At 33.4% G+C, this 18,538-nt stretch overlaps 1 protein-coding gene across 1 annotated transcript in view; it reads right to left on the reverse strand.

Moving 5' to 3' along the window:
- Positions 1-18,538, reverse strand: part of TBC1D32 (TBC1 domain family member 32) — a 210,699-nt gene that overhangs the window by 18,371 nt on the left and 173,790 nt on the right. The window contains exons 29-32 of the mRNA XM_040627729.1: positions 14,063-14,132; positions 12,270-12,385; positions 11,363-11,517; positions 4,419-4,559 (exon numbers count right to left, since the gene is read on the reverse strand). Coding sequence (XP_040483663.1) covers positions 4,419-4,559; positions 11,363-11,517; positions 12,270-12,385; positions 14,063-14,132 — 482 coding nt within the window. The remainder of the gene's footprint in view (positions 1-4,418; positions 4,560-11,362; positions 11,518-12,269; positions 12,386-14,062; positions 14,133-18,538) is intronic.

The following is an 18,538-nucleotide window of genomic DNA, read 5'->3' on the forward strand; positions in this document are numbered from 1 at the left end:
AAAAAATATTAGTAATGAAATGGCTTACAAAGAAAGTGAAACAAACTAATTATGTTCGTTTCTATAGTAAACCACTGTTCCTTAAACCTAATCACATTTTAAAACATTTATATGGTGTTTTAGACTTATAAGGAAAGAAAATCTTGTATGATATACATCATACTTGTATGATATATATCAAAATGTACCATAACCTTCCTAGGAAATTCTGTTCTTCAACCATACTTCAGCTACTAAAGGACATTAAGATGCAACACTGAGATAAACACAGTTATTTTATCTGAGGTAAATTATTCTCACTTGTATCTAGATTAAAAAAACAATCTTCAAAAATTTCCATAAGAATTAAATAAAAAAAAGTTTGGTTAAAACAATTTTTTATGGGTGCCTGATTAAGTCAGAATAAGTATGAACTAAATGGCCAAGTTTTATGATTCAAAGACAATGTTTTTCACAACTCTTCTGGCCTTATTTTATTTGCTCACATTATAGAAAGAATATTAGCAAAGAAAGAAAGAAAACTAATTTCAAAATCAAAAGATGTGGCTCCAAGTGAAGTCCTTGCTATCAAGGTAACCTCAATAAATCAATTCACTGACTCCACTGAATTTCCCCTGTCACATGAAGTAGTCAAAATTTTAAATGAGATAAGCTCTGGAAATACATCTTTACACTGCAAAGAGTTACTATACATAAGAGTATTTCTATTGTACTTCTAGGAAAGATACTAGATAACATACCCAAAGAACTTGAAGATAAATCGGGCACACATACCTTGAAGGAATTTCAACTATTAAAGAGGTAAAGTACACAAATAACTATTCCACAAGGCAAGATATAGATTTCTACTAGAAGTATAGAAATAGTACACAAATTCAAATCTACTTGTAGTTCATTGAAAAAAATTTTCCATTTGGACAAACAAAGGATAAGTAGTTGACACAAAGATGTGGTACAGGGAGAAAGGTACTATTTCAAATGGCAACATCAACAACATGAGAAGAGAGAAAGCCTGGGGATATATAATATATATATACATTTACGAGTAGGACTCTGAACAAGAAACATTCTGCTTTGCATTTATATAGTTCTGCATTTTCAAAAAACACTATGTCACAAGATATGAAATGTAAGAATAGTTGTTTTTTTTTTTTTTTAAATCCAGTCTTCATGATGGGAGAAGGAGAAAAAAACAGCAAATGAGAAAAAGAACCATGAGGTTTTTCTAAAGTATATTCAGTGGATTATCCGTGTTAGCCCATTTGCTGACACAGTATAGTACAATAATGATATGCAGAATAATGACTCCAAGGAATTAGAAGAGATAAATCATTAAAGATATGTGGTACTTTTCTTAAGCTAGGAAAGTTAAATAAGGAAAATGTTTTACCAAAGGATAAAACTGGTCAAAAAGTTAATCAGAACATGTGATTTTTCTGTTCATTTAAAAAGGAAGACTATATATTTGAATCTCTTTTTCCACTTTCAGTTACTCTCAAACTCTAATCAACATATATTTCTATTTTATTTTTTTTGTATTCTAGCTGAACATATATTTGTACTCTAGAGATATGTGTATTTTATTTAGCAACCTACTCGCAAATCCTACATTAATCAACCAATCCCTTAGTGTCTGTAAATACACAACTTCAAAAAGCACTGCTTCTAATTAGCTCAAAATGAATAAGCTTTGAAATACAAAATCTGTATCCAAACGATTACTTAAGTACCTATACCTATTCGTTACTTAAAAGTTGTTTCATATTTTATAATTAGCAGTAAAATGGCAAATAATATCAACAAAGCAATGATATATACTTAAGGCACAAAATGATTAGCTCACATTGGGAGCCATTAAAAAAGCATTTTTACATTAGATAATATAAGAAACATAACATTACTGCTTAGAAATAATGCAGTGGGTTTTATTAGATAAATCTGCTATATATATGCAATTTCAAATTGATAAACGCCAAAATGATAAAAGGTATCAAATTGATACAGTGAGGCCAGAGGTACTGCAAGTTTTTCCCACAGTTTGTGGCAGTCCTTTTTAAAATTAAAGGATATATGTTAGGAACTAATAAATGATTGGCAACACTACAATGGCAAAAAGAGCTCTCAGGAATATTTTGTTCCCTAGGTGGATTTTTAGAAGAGTAGAAAGAACAGATTATTGAGCTTATAGTAAACATTTAAGTATCCACTTCCAACCAGAATTAAACATTTTATGATTCAAAATTCCAGAAGTGTTTTAGGTACATGCTAAGTAAGAGCTACAATTGGCCAAAAAAGAATATTCCTTTTCATTACATGCAATTCCTTGTTATATTTAGACTTATTAACTTCAGGAAATTTAAAACTCAACAGGCACAGTATCAAGATGCAAGTAAATGCAATTACATGACATAAGGGCTCTTCAAAATAAGTCTAAAGGCACATTACCAAGCACTATATTTTCTAGTTAAAAGGAAAAGATTGCCATGAGGGCAAATCCAAGGAAATGCAACTATTGTTTACTATTAAGAAATCTACCCATGGTCACATTAACAAGTCAAATAAACCCCACGATCAAGATAATCTTAACCCTAAAGGAACTTGACAAAATTCAACATTCTTATTTGATTAAAAGGAAACAAAATTCAATATTTTACATAAAGTAGAAGGATTCTTCCATAGAATGACAGGGAATAAATCTCTTAATGGTGAAATACTAGATGATTTCTTAATAATTGTTCAAGTCTAAAACAAGCAAGCCACTATTTAGAATTATTCTGGAAAATTACAGAGTTTAATTAAAAACGAAACAGAAATAAAATACATTACAAAGTTGGAAAAAACACAAATCTAGAAAAAATGTACAACCTAGTGACTACAGAAAATTTTATGCCTTTACTAATTATTAACAGTACCCACAAAGGAAATAAAATTGAAAAAGAAATTTCAAGCTACACTAATTAGATATATCTGTAATAAGAAATACATTACACCTAATGGAAAAAACTATACAAAATTAGTAAAATATAATACAAAGAAAATAAATGGAAAAAACTTACTACATTCCTAGATAGGAAAGCTGAGTACTGTAAGGGCATAAACTATAAATTACTTTGAGAAAAGTGAACATAATAGCAATTTAAATTTCATCCAAATCCAAATGCCCAATTTGAACTGGGAAAAATCACTTTAGAGGGCACATAAAGGAACCAATAGAAATGGCCAAATTAGCTTTTACACGGGAGAGTGAGGAAGCGTATGACAGGTATATTCCTACCAGCATTAAGACATACTATAAGGATGTAATGAGAAAATACAATAAATAATAGTAAATACATAAAAACACTAATAGTAAATAAGTAAGTAATAAATTACAATAGTAAATAAAATACATAACAGGAACTGAAGAGATCTGAATAGTGGGGTTACTTTTAAAGAACATACAAGTAAATAATAAACATGCTAAAACAGGTAGTCAATTAACTACCTGTTATTATTAACTATGCTATGGAATTATTATTAACTAATATACCATTAACTACTATTATAGAATAGAATAGAATAGAATAGAATAGAATAGAATAGAATATTAACTACGCTATGGAATTATAGTCAACTTTGCTAATGTTTAAAAACCCACAAAATTTTAAAAAGAGAAAATGCCACCTATTAATTTAGCTATGAAAAAGCCTAATACCCAGACCTGAAGAACAGATACTTTCTTCGTTTCCGTTAGAAGAGTAAGATCAAAGCAACTTGATAATATGCATCAAGAGTCTTAAAAGTGTTCCTATCTTTTGGTTAAGTATTTCTACTTTCTGGAACTCTGACCTAAAGATTTATTCTAAAAATAGAAAAAGGTTTAAGCTCTAAAATTTTAAGTTGTAGCCTGTTTATAACAGTAAAGAAACAATCCACCCCTCCACCAATGAAGGACTGCCTATGCACAGGAGGCACTCCTGCATGTGACCACAAGCACAACCAGGCCCTAGAAAAATCAGTAATCCTTCCCAGATCCCAAGAGAAGAAACAGAGAACTGGGCTTTCTTGTTAGGTTAAGATACAGTATCTCAAATACCAGGCGTTCAGTGTTAAGAATTCTTACCCTCGGTTACCTCACTTAATCCGTACATTAGCCTTATGAAGCAGATATTATCTCCATTAAAAAGCCTACATGTCATAGACTTCCAGAATGTCTATGTCCTAGCTGAAGTTGAACTTGAAATCTGAATGCCAGGGATCTACTATAAAGAAATCTGTATATTGTAACAGACCTAGGGGAAAAAATTCAGTTTAGAAATTTAAATAGAAAAGTATGATCTTATTAATTTAAATGTATTTCCTATATTTGATGAGAATTTAATTTTCTTTAAAGACACTGAGATCTGAGAGTTGAAGAAACATTATTTCTTCTGGATTACCTGGGATGGTGCAAAACCAGACATGTGAAAAGCTGAAAACACAAGTGGCACCTCCACCTTCAGGAGCATTTCAATGTAGTGAGTACTGCAAAAATATACTGGATGGATGCCAGATTCTATAGTGTCAGTAGCTAGGTACCTCTGCATGAAAAGGAGAAACTGAGAATTAATCAACATTCAACTAATGTAAAATAATCAAACCAACTTACCTAAATCTTTTGCTTTGAATTGCTACTTCAAAATTAATGTGGTAGCATAACAAATTACTGCAAACATTGTAATTATGTAAGTTAAAAAGTCAGAATGTTATAAACACTGTAGAAAGAATAAATCTCAATTAAGGCAATATTTATACCGTTCAAGACAAAGAAATAAAGTTAATACTGTAATTCAGTGCCTTGTGGAATGAAGGGGATGGTTGTTGCATGAAAGAATAAATGTACAAGTACACAAGTAATAAAGATTTATATTTTAATACTTGAGTGTATTTCTATATGCTTGCTATCCTTGGCTTTGGCCAATGATTCTATCACATTAAAAAGTTTCAGTTTATCAGCTCTTTGGGATATTTGCATAATCCCCTTTCTCTAAGATAACATTAGCCTAAATCTGAACTTGAGTTACTAATAACTGAAATTGGGAACTCCGTAAGAAATTCATCACTAAAACTGGGAAAAAATGCATAATTCATTCCCATCAAAGTTCTTAGACCAGCTATTTTGTATGTATATCTATAATAATTACATATTAATCTTATATAATTTATATATTTTATATTTTACATTTATTTATATGTCCATCTATATATGTGTGAATATGTACAAACTTGCATTTTTCATCAATTTCTACATAAGGTTGGTTATATTTTCAGTTTGGCTCTTAGGTACAATTTATGTCATCATGATTGCTCTATAATACTTCAATGAGTGCTACTATAAATCTAGCATCTAACCACAACATTTTAAAACAAAGAATGAACTTGGGAGGTATCATTTTGTGTCAAGAAAAACTGATAGAATAGCAACTATACCCGATGGACTTATATTAAAAATTTACATTCAAATTAGTTCTGTAGAATGAATAATTAAGAAACTTCCAGAAAGGCATTTTATGTTCTTTACTGAGCTAACTATAATAAAAGAAAATTAATGCTTTTAAATTAAAACAAATCAAACTTACATATACCAATTATATACAAGTTAAAATGAGGATTTCTTTCAAACTTTATTGCTAAAGTGCTTTTAAAGATTTAGGTTTGAGTTATAAGCCAAAATTTCTGAAACCAGTGAGATGATTTATCAGTGGTTTTCCTGTTTTATCATTTATCATCATAAAGGACAATTTACCATTTCACATTGCATAAATATATATTTCTAGGAATATATATATAGAAATATATATTTTATGACAGGTTCTCAGAGATACCTCAGAGTACACACAAAAAAATTAATTTTATATACTGATGACTAGAGACATACTATAGCATATTAAGTGGACATCTTACAGTCAACCTCAGGTGAATGTCTAGAACAAAAAATAAACTTTCTTTTGAGTAGTTAAAAATAATATAAACTAAGGAGCACTGGGGTGGCTCAGTCAGTCAAGCATCCGACTCTTGATTTCAGCTCAGGTCATGATCTTAGGGTCATGAGATTGAGCCCAGAATCAGGCTCGGTAATCTGCAGGGTGTTTGCTTGAGATTCTCTCCCTCCCTCTCCTTCTGTCCAAGTCCCACTTCCCTGCCATCCATCCCCACACACACGCACGCATGCTCTTTCTCTCTCTCTCAAGTAAATAAATCTTTAAAATATGTATGTATATATACACATACACACATTATGTATATGTATATATATTATATATACATTAATATATGCATATTAAAATATATATGTATATATACATAATACATTCATATATATGTATATACATATATATAAACTGAGAATTTGTATCCTTTATCTTCTTTTATGAAATACACGTTTCAGTAATGACTATTTGTACAGTAGAATTAATGAGTTTAATAAACACAAAAAAGTCAATTATACATATATATTAATTTTTAATGCAAGCTTAGGTAATAATTTTCTGAATATATGCATAATAGTGTAAGAATTCTTATACAGTATCTTTTCTGTGTTGCATTGAAAACAATATATTTGGAGTAAAGAGTGTGTTTAGAGATGGAGACAAGAGACTAATTACACTCTCAGAAAAAACAAGCTATTATGTAATGGAGTCCCAAAGCTCAGGCAAGAGTCCTTCTAGTCTTATGGATTATCCTCTGTTGGAAGAAATTATGCCATACTTTTTTTATAACTAACACAGGTCCCAACACCAAGCCTTGCATAGCGTAGATCTGCAACAAATTATTGACTGAATTATAAGAAAAGATGTTACTGACTGTACATTGTAATCAAATACATTCGCTTATAATAAAAGTGAATTGGCCTATTAATTGCCATTCCATAACTCTAATTTTTAGTAAGTGGTGTTCATAAAACCAGATCGATAATAACAACTCTGATCCACAACAGAGTCTTCTGAATCACCAAATTATAAAGCCTGTTTGTTATACTTTTAGTGTTTTGATGTGTTTTGCTTAGTCACAACTCTGAAAAGATGGCAACTCTTAATAAAGGTGACTCTAAATAAAATTCAGAGTATAGGATTAAGCACAAACACATGTAGGAAAACAGCATTTAATATATCATCTAAGTGACATAACATAGAAACTATGCTAAAACTGTAAAAAAGAATATCAGTAAAAACTTTTGGGTTGGGATATACAAGAAAGCATCATAACATGAAGCAAGGACTTTATAAAATAACACTCTTCAGAGTATTTTACTTTAGTGATTAAAAATGAAAGACATGCACCTTAAAAAATGGACTGTAGTAAGCAGTCTTTTGGTTTTTCTCTTCTACTACAGGTAGTTCTGATGAGTCACTCTATTCCTGACACTAAGAAAAATCTAGTTCCAAGTTGCTATGCAAATTAAATAGAAAGACCCTATGAGAAAAACAAACTCTCCAAACCAATTTAAATGGGCCCAAACCAGTCCAGTTCAGTCCTGCACTCTGGGGATGTGTGTGCAAGAACAGGCCACGCTATACTGGCCACACCTCAGTGAACCAGTGCAGCACACGCATCATGAGGAGGTGAACCGAAAACATTTTATCTTAACTCTGATTCTGTAACTCTAGAAACAGACCTTTCTCCTCTCCAGGGGAAAAAAAAGCACATGGGAAAATGGAACCTTTAAAAATGGATCTAAGATTTAAAGTTATATATAAAAGAAAGTGGTTTTGACACTAGTTCTCTTTCCTACAAGTGACTGGTCACACGATTTACTATTGCTAATGCCTTGCAAATGCTTACAAGTGCGCCATGACGCGCCGATGATTGTAAAATTTAAATCTAAATGTACATTTGAACGGTATTAGAATTGTTAACCCTATGGGGCGCCTGGGTGGCTCAGGTCATGATCCCAGAGTCCTGGGTTCGAGCCCTGCATCGGGCTCCCTGCTAGGGGGCAAGCCTGCTTCTCCCTCTCACACTCCCCTTGCTTGTGTTCCCTCTCTCGCTGTCTCTCTCTGTCAAATAAATAAATAAAATCTTAAAAAAAAAAAAAAGAATTGTTAACTCTAAACTTCCTGTGTTAACTATTTTTAATTTTATGAGGAGTAAGCGAGGAATAAATGTATATACCCACACACATTTATATATATATAAAATATATGTAACTCTCCCATAATCTTCCTGTTGAACTACGCTAGTTCATTTGACTGTTACTTTAGTTTGATTTATCATCAATGGAGTTTTATCTGTATGTGAATGTTAAATACTTCAGTTTTCATTTTACTTGAAACTAGGTATTCCTACATGGAAATAATTGATTTTTTGATCTTTCATAATCTGTCATTTTATTAACTGCTTTTATGTTAAAATTCGTCAGACTCTGATTCTTGATTAAACTCCATAAAGAATTAATATATTATCATTTAGGAAGTTATTGTTTTTAAGAACAAATAATAATGAAAGATAATTTAATACAGTCAGTACATTCAAGGATTCTTCTGGTCTCAATGGCTTCAAAGGAAAAAATGTTTCAAATTATTTTTATCTCACATGAGTAGATAGTGTTAATTCATAAAATTTTGAAAACTTCAAAGTCAAATTCCACTATTTCCTATATTGCTTATCCAGGGCCAATTTTTTATACCTTTTTGATACAAACTGCTTACAACATTCTTCATTCTTAAGAATGCAGAGGATCAATTATCTTTTAAATACATTTTTTAAAGTAATAAAAGCTTACTGTCCTTAACATATTTGTATTTAAATATTAATTCACACACTCAACACCTATCTGTTGAATTAATTACTATTGGAAATAGTTTGGGACACACTGGTAAAAAAACCCCAGAAAACCCTGCCCTCCTAGAGCTTACACATTTAAGTATTTAAATAAGTAAATATGGAAATTAAGCAGCATATTAAGAATTGACATAGGCTATGAAGAAAAGGAACAGGGTAATAAGGTTGAAGAATGTGGGACTGGGGCACAGGCTGAAGCTTTTTGAGGCTGATTATAATAACGAGATTGAGCTAAAGAAGGTGGACAAGTTTATGCTATTAATAGCTAAAGCCAAAGTGTCTCATGACAACTTCAGATTAGCTTCTTTTATCAACCTGCATAGAAAGTGTCACTGCAATGTTTGAAACCAATGGAACAAACAAAATAGAAAAAGGACTACTTTTTAAATAATGTATTAAGATTACTACTGAATGCATTAACAAGTGGCATAGAAAAAGCACCAGTCCGTAAGATGATTAAATCAAAAACATTTATGCCATGGAGCTGTGACTGTAGAAACATTAGTAACTACATTTAGCTAACAGCTCTAAGACAAAATCCCTGAAGAGGAATATTAGCAGAATGTTATTTTACAAAGAAGCACTACAACAAACTCTTGGTTAACAAAATATTCAACTTGGTATATTGAGAAGTTGAAAATAAAAAATGATACTATGTAAGGCACTGCGTAAGTGTTCACTGATGGTACAGCTGCACCAACAGAAAGATGTCAAGGCTTTACATCAAGAGTTCGTCTAAACATCCTGAGTAACATGTCATTCCATTCCATTCACAGATCTATATTCCATATTCAATGATGCTATCAAAATAAATCTAATAACATTCAAGCTGCTGGAGTCCTGCCTGATTTCAGTTTTATGGGAAGAAACCCTATTAGAGTGCCATATCACTATTACATTAAAAATAAAATAATGTCATATGAAAAGTTTATAGATTCAAAGCAAAAATGCAACTTTATAAAGTTATGGTTTAAAAAAATTGACTGGTGGGGAGCTTGGGTGGCTTAGTTCGCTAAGCGTCTGCCTTCAGCTCAGGTCATGATCTCAGGGTCCTGGGATCGAGCCCTGTGTCAGGCTCTCTGCTCAGCTTCTCTCTCTCCCTCTGCCACTCCCCCAGCTTCTGCTCGCTCTCTCTCTCTTACTCTAGCTATCAAATAAATAAACTCTCTCTCTTTTTTTTTAAAGATTTTATTTATTTATTTGACAGAGAGAGAGACAGCTAGTGAGAGAGGGAACACAAGCAGGGGGAATGGGAGAGGAAGAAGCAGCCTCCCAGCAGAGGAGCCTGATGTGGGGCTCGATCCCAGAACGCCGGGATCACGCCCTGAGCCGAAGGCAGATGCTTAATGACTAAGCCACCCAGGTGCCCCATAAATAAAATCTTTAAAAAAAAAGTTGACTGGTGATATTTGACAGTGTCACAATCTGAATACTAAGCTAGAATAGTTAAGACTAGTGGAATGCAGGTATCATTTTCAAATACATGACATGAAAATGTATGATTGGATTCAAAATCTATATTCATTATCAAAAGTTTTTCAACATTACATCTATAAATGGAAGAGGGGAATATCTAAGATTTTTTAAATATTCATGTACAATTTAAAGAATTATTCAAATTCTGGTTAACAGAAGGAAAATAGTTTCCACTGATTAAAGAAAAAGTGGTACACATTCTTTTGCCATTTGCTTCTGACTGTTCATGTGAGCAAATTTCACCTTATGCTGAAGTACAAGAGCTGGAAATTCTTATCCAGGAATTATATACAGCTATTTCAAGCATAAAATTACAAAATTTCAATATTTATAATATAGTCCTCCCTGATTCTTTGCTTTTTTATTCCTTATCACAAATATATACTGTGAAACATATAACACATGCTTTCATTGAACTCCACATACGCTCCCAATCCCTTATTTATCCTTGGGTGCAATGCGATTGCGTTGATGTGCAGTATGTCATAGGAAAGGTTTGGGAAGTATTAGCCTATCTTGCATAGTACAAGTTGGAGATCTTAATGGCTGTAAGTAAAACAAAATACAGAAACATTAGTAAATTGAGGGATGCTCTTACCTCTGAACTCTTAAGATCTCATGAAGCTAGCAAAACCCTTTAAAATACACTTTAATACTGTAATCAGAACTCATCATAGATTTCCAAACTCATCATAGATTTCCATATTCCATATAGAATATGTTGACAATTTTGACTTAATTAATTTCTTATACTGTAATTTAAGTGATTCCTTCTAACAAAGCAACAATTAAAAAATTCAATAGCTCTTTTTACATATTATTTTTTATAATTTACTAAATGACAAGTTTAAAATTTAATAATCCGTCTGTTATCACTCATCTTTCATTCAGTTACCATTAGGCAAGACACCAAGCATTTGGGAAATGTCAACTCTGTATCTTCAAAGAGAATCAGTCAAAAAGCATTCAGGTAGAAAATGAACATAAATTATTACAGAGGTCTCTACAAATAAGATCCCAGTGAATTTAAATAGGATTTGCCTTAAAATTTAACACACTCATTTAAAGACAGAGTAAAAAGTCTTACGGAAATATGCAGTCTTGGCAACCAAAGGAAAGCAGAGGTCAGAAGCCTGGAGAACTTCTGAAGAAATCTGAGTGTTTTTTCTTTGTCCCCCAACATTATCATGAACAAAGAAGATACAAACCAGTCATGGCCAGCATAAGTCCCCTGCAGGCAGACTGAAAAGCACAGTTAAGGAATTTTTGCAGTATTTTATTTTACAAGATGAAATATAAGAACTCCATTAATATTCATTTCCAGGATCCCCATCAGGAAAGAGATAGTGATACTTAGTCTTCTTGTTATCTTCAACCAATTTACAAGCTTATGTGCTATTTACTTACATAAGTAAAGGAGGGCAATGGCACTAGCAAAGGCAGAAAAAACTATCTGCTTTGTGGCAACATTTATTCAAGTCATTAAAATCATAGTACCATCTTCTTTCTCTGGTTTAGGTTATCTGCTAAATTACTAACATAATAAAATATTTAAAAATCCATACATTTTTAGAATTCAGTTAATGCAAATGGTTTGTGTACTTTTTCCCCTTGAAGTCAAACCTATTTCTGAAAAATAACCAATTCAAGTAAAATGAATGTACATTCTATTGTTATTCTAGATTTACTAACTCTGGAATATTCTTATTCTAGATATACTAAACCTATTTTTAAAAATTCCTTGTATATATCTGAAAATATAGCCTAATAACTTTAATTACTCAGTTTAAGATTCAATAAGAATGAATTTAGTAATTACTACCCAATGTAATAAAATTCATATTTAAAATACAGAATACTACAAATGTACATCATAATGAATCAGCAATATAGGTTAAAGCATTATTTTACTATAAATGTGTTAAGGTACCCTATCAAAGAACTATGAAAAACACATAATATTCAATTACTGTGAATCCACTCAAAAAGGATATGAAGAGAAGATTTTATGGGAGCTTGCTGCTGTTTCAGGAATCTCTCACAGTGCTTTAAAACCAAGGTAAGGTCATTTTCTGCACTGTCTTTTAACAGGTTGAGGAACTTCCCATATCTACATTAAAAGCCCACAAAACATACAAGATGAAGAACATCAGGCCCTGCATTGCAAATTCACTTTTTAAAATCCGTCAACCGTAGTTCTCTTGAGATCCCAAGGTTTTAAGTTTTCTTCTACTTCTAGCATGACTATGCTAAACAGAACACTTATAGGGAGAGCTTAACAATCCATATATGTTCCTGATAAGTATATTTGGATTAGCAGTAGTTACCTGGTAAATACTGACAACTTTAAAGGAAAATAAAACAGTAATGACAAAACAAAACGTAGATACTGTCAGATGAGAAGAATACAAGCATTTTTTCCTGAACTTAATCTAAAATATGTAATGTTGACAGGTTAGACTGACCGAATTTTAGATTTCATCTAGTCCAAAGATTCTGAGAGGGAGCACCTTCCCCTCCTGGGGCCACTTGAGAATTCATGGGGGCACTTTTGATTGCATAGGGACTGGGGGCACTAACAGCAGTTGGTGAGTGATGGTCAGAAGGTTACATGTGGGACAGTCCTGCACGACCACTTACAAATGGTCTGCCTGTTGTTTGCATGGGTGAAGAAGCTATTTATAATTATCTGAAACCAATTCTGTTTTATATAAGATCATAAAATATTTTTTTCTATATTTTTTATTATACACTGAATGCAACTATGTATAAATCAGGGAAAGAGTACTTCGTTGTTTGAAGCCTAAGACTTGCTCTCCATTTTGGAAAGTCACTTTGCCAGTGGCAAAACTCGAGCAGTATTGGAAGCACCAAAATACCATCAGTCTCTATTTGCAGCTGCCCAAATCACAATGATTCTGTATGGTTGACAGCTATGTCATATACTGTAGTTGGGTACAAACATTTCATTACAAATCACTTTCCACTTACTTCTTACCAATAAGACATTATGTTGAATTTAAAAAATATGTGACTAGCCTGTTCATGTTATCTATGGATTGCATTTCAGAATAGAAATTGGACATTACAAAATAAAAAGCAGATATAGGGTCACAAAACAATGAGTTACAAGCTTTATGTGATACAGATGGATTAGCCAGAATTACTATCACACTTTTCACTATAATGCTATGAATTTATAAAAATAGTCATTTTAAAAGCTTCCATATGCATCTTTTTTATAACTGATTCTAAAGATTATGTACTGAAGTAGGACAGAACTATTAAGATCCCCATTTAATAAGCAAGAGAGGAGACTCACTCCCTAATTCACAGTCTGCTGTTTAGTTTATTTCTTTTGAAAATTACAATTTGAGTACTAAAAATTCAAACTACTATAATTAGTTTATTCATTTTTAACTTTGGCATCTATCCTTAAGGTACTCTTGTACTCATCACCATAGCTTGACAATTAAAATCTATCATATTTTAGAAAATGGCATGATTGTGCTGATTTTCACAATGCATTTTTTTTAAAACCTGTAGTCATAGAGGCTTAAGTACACTGTAATTAGCCTCTGAAATGATAATGAACGATAACTGATTTACCAGCAGAGGTAATTTAATCATGTGCCAATATCCCCAAAACAAAGTTATTATTTTCTGAATGATAAACTCTGCATTTAAAGTACACAAAATAGTTGGTTGTTAAATACTATTAAGCACATATCAGGTAGATAAAACAAATTCTAGAAATGCACAAGGGAGATATTTCCCTATAATATACCTGACAGTCATTTTAATGCCAAGCTGCTGCACAGATGAAAGACTTTCGTTCTTCACATTTGCATCAGTAGCTAAAAACAATAGAAAACTGGGTTATAAAAATGTATAAAAGTCTGCATAATAATCACATTTTAATTGAAAATTGATGAAAGTAATATTTTTACATATTTTAATGTGAATTTTGAAAACACTGATGAATTTGTTCTTTTAAGAGCTGTCAGTTATATTTTCAAAGAAATTAACAGGAAACTTTTTACAAATAACTTTTCTCCCATAAAAATCATTTAAAAGCATATTAAGTACAAAACAACTAATTGTAGTTTTAAAGCAATCTATTTTTACTCGGCTCTCAGAACACAAAAGCTATTAACCCCAAAATGATCTAGAATATTGTACTTTCATCAAGCAATGCATATATAAAATTTTGAATTACAAATATGTGTAAGTATGGCTGTTCACTTCTTAAAGACTTAAACATGAGTGTCAAAAAGGAATATTCAGTATACTGCTTATAATGTATAACTACATATGAGGGTGGATGAACAAGGTTCTTCCAGCAGGCAGGTTTTCTTTGTGAAGGAGGAGTTGTGATCTACCAAAAGTGAAGGGGCTATACGGTACGGAAGACAACAGGAGAGGCTGAAAATCTGGATTAGGTCTGGAGAACACGGATGACAAAGCTAACAGTGAATGCTCAATAGCATCATTAGACAGCACGGAAGGTTCTAGTTGTAACTTTCAATTTTTGGCTAAAGAAACTGTAGCGTGCATGTGCATACACACACATACACACACACAATATTAAAGGAATTGTCCAAAATCACATAGTTATCTAGTGGTAAAGAGGACTAAAAGCTGGGTTTCTCATACGCATGTCAGTAGTTTTGTTTTTTTCCTCTTATTACACACTGGAGCATCTCATCCCATCGGTATAATCTATTTAACTTGTGGACTCATTCATTCCTTTTAATACACGCTTTCTGACAAAATAAGTGCGAAGCACCATGCTAGAAGCTATGGGGGATAAAAGATAAATCAAACATCATGCCCTAGAAGAACTTTCCATGTAGTGCCAGAGATAAAATTCGTATGTAGATAACTCTGATAAAGATGTTTTAAAGGACTAAGTGGAACAAGAATGGTAAAGATATAAAGTGTTATGTGAATTCAGAAAGAGAGAGAGATTACAAAGAAGTGGCACTTAAACTGAACCTTAAAATATGGCTAGACTTGAGATCTACAGAGATAAGGAAGAACAACAAATTAAACATCACTGTTATCAAACATCTACTCATTGGACCAGCTATAATTCATCTTTTAGCACTCTTAGAGGTAAGGTACCCTGTTTTTCCTAGTTTGCCTAGGCCTTGCATGGTTTTAGCTCTGAAAGTCTCATGCCCTAGGAAGCCCTCATAATCCCAGCCAAACCAGACTGGTCTTTTACCCACATAGGGTGGTAATTTTCTTTAAAAATAAATTAATAAAATAAAATAAAATAAAATAAAATAAAATAATCTTAAGTGCTCCGTTAATTTCTTGATAAGCTACATCTGAGTTTTACTTATTCAGATCAGAACACAAACTTAGCAGTATTGTTACATTTGGCCTATAATGAGCAGTGAAGTTATTTTTTATATATCTTAGAATTCCTATTTATAAATCTAACTGTACTAATAGATGTACATTCTAGATGTACATATTGCTAATGACAGCTTTGCCCCATTTATATGAGCCAGTATCCTTCTCCTAGACAAAAAAAAAAAAGAAATTGAGTTTCCATCACGTTATACCAAAAACATACATGTCACAAATTATTCTCACTCTTGTAAAATGGCCAATTTTTAAAAACTATTAATCATCATTCATATGTTCACCGTAATTTCAAGTTCTTAGTCTTATCACAGCATTTTAAAAGGGTCAACCATAATTTAAATGGCTTTACCAATGTTTACTACAACACAATCAGATTAAATTCATTTGGGTAATGACCAGGAAGTTCTTTCTATGCCAGTACCTGAATACACTCCTGGTGATCCTGTATTTTATTATTAATTATATTTTAGTCTCCCAAGTATAAATAATGTAAGACTTCAGTGCTGCAGTGTTGGTGATGCTGGCTGACTTTGCAAAATTTAAGTAGTTTCAATAAAATATTTTGGCTTTATAGATCTCTATAGCCTTGAAATAGGCCTACCTCCTATCAACTATCATAATAGGGTATTATAAGATTGATTTTTAATTAGTAGAAGATATTTTATTGAGGTATACCTTATGTTCAAAGAAATATTAAGATCTTAAATGTACAGTTTAATTAATTTTGACAAATGCATACAAGCTGTATAACCCACACCCCTCTAAGATATGGACTATTTCCATCATCTAGAAGTTCCCTCATGCTCTCTTCTAGACAATTCCTGCACATCCTTCTTTCCTAAACCAGCCACTTTTCTGATCTCTTTCACTGTTGGTTTAGCTTTACCTAGAACATCATATAAATGGACTCACACAGTACGTACCCTTTTGTGTTTTTTATTTCACTTAACACAATATTTTGAGATTCATTCTATATTGTAGCATGTGTCAATAGTGTTTTTTTTTTTTATTACAAGTAGTATTCCATTATGTAAATACGTTGAAATTTGTTTATTCAATGTATATGCTGAAATTTATTTTTCTGGGACATTTGTGTGTTTTTTTTTTTTTATCAGATTTTGACTTTCACGAATATAGAGCTCTGAACATTCTTGGACAAATATCAAATGTGGGCTATCACCTTACACCTGTCAGAATGGCTAAAATAAAAAAGATAAGAAATAACAAGTGTTAGCGAAAATGTGGAGAAAAAGAAACCCTGTACACTGTTGATGGGAATATAAACTGGTACATCTGTGGAAAACAGTATGGAGATTCCTAAAAAAAATTAAAAATAGGAATATCATATGATTCACTAATTCCACTATTGGGTATTTACCCAAAGAAAATGAAAACAAACACTAATTCAAAAAGATACATGCACCCCTATGCTTATTGCAGCATTATTTACAGTGCCCAAGATATGGAAGCAACCTAAGTGTCCATCGACAAATGAATAGATAAGGAAGATGCGGTATATATATGTGTGTGCATGTGCGCACTCACACATAAACACATTACACAGCCACAAAAAAGGATGGGATCATGCCATTTGTAACAACATGGATGGGCCTAGAGGGTATTATGCTAAGTGAAATAAGTCAGACTGAGAAAGACAAATACCATATTATCCCACTTATATGTGGGGAAAAAAAGAACAAAGAAATAGCAGAATTAGACCTATAAATGCAGAACACAACCTGATGGTTGCCAAAGGAGAATGGGGTAGAGGGTTAGGCAAAATGGGTGAAGGGGTTTCAGTTATAGAATGCATAAGTCAGGGGGATAAAAGCCACAGTGTAAGGAATACAGTCATTGATATTGAAATAGGAACCCATGGGGACAGATGGCAGCTACACTGGTAGTGAACACAGCATAATGTATAAACTTATTGAATCACTATGTTGTACACCTGAAATTAATGTAACATTATTTAACAAAACAGGAGGACTTCCCCGGGTAGCCAGAGGAGGATGGGTCTCCAGGGCTTTGTTTAAAACAGCAGAGTTTAGAGGAGTAGGGGACCCCTTTTTCAGCCGGTCCCCTGAGTCGAGTTGGATAGGTACCAGACCAGCCTGAACATCCACGGAATCAGCCTGAGACGCAGGAAGGTACATCTGGATCTCTACAAATGAACATCTCCAGCACTGAGTATTGAGGTACGAAGCCCGGAGCCGCGAAATCACGCACAGATATCGGAAGATAAACGGAAGGAGGAGGGAGCCGCCACATTCGGGCGCTGGGAAGCAGTAGCCACCTGCACAGAGGAGCGGGTGGACTCCAGGACCGGAACCGTGAGAGAGCAGACTGAGACCGTGAGCCGGGGAACACGCACCACAAGACTGAAACAGAGCTCCGGTGTGCTCACTGGAACCAGACTGAGACCGGGAGCACACGGGGGCGGCTGGCGGTGTTAGAAACACAAAGGACAGAGACACGCTGGCCCTGGAAGTGAGGGCTGGGACGCCGGGTGTGGGGCACACATCCCCGGATGCTGCAGGGTTGAGCAGCACCAACAGAAACAGAGTTAAAGTGGCCAGAATATCAGTAGAGAACGGTCCGCGATCCCTCTATTCTGAGACAGAGGCTGAGATTTGGCCACTGCTGCTCTAACTCTCAGAAGAGGCACAGCAAACAACCAAGGAAAGCCACCAGAGAACAAAAGCCTGGAAATACTGGCTCACAGTGGGCCCATCCCCATCCCCCCTCCCAGGGGACACGGAGACCTACCCAAACAAGGTTGCCTGAGTATCGGCGCAGCAGGCCCCTCCCCCAGAAGGCAGGCGGAAAAATCAAGAAGCCCACAACCCGGGCGCCTGGGTGGCGCAGTCATTGAGCGCCTGTC

This window comes from Ursus maritimus, unplaced genomic scaffold (assembly GCF_017311325.1).
Source record: "Ursus maritimus isolate PB19 unplaced genomic scaffold, ASM1731132v1 scaffold_13, whole genome shotgun sequence".
NCBI classification, from domain to species: Eukaryota; Metazoa; Chordata; class Mammalia; order Carnivora; family Ursidae; genus Ursus; species Ursus maritimus.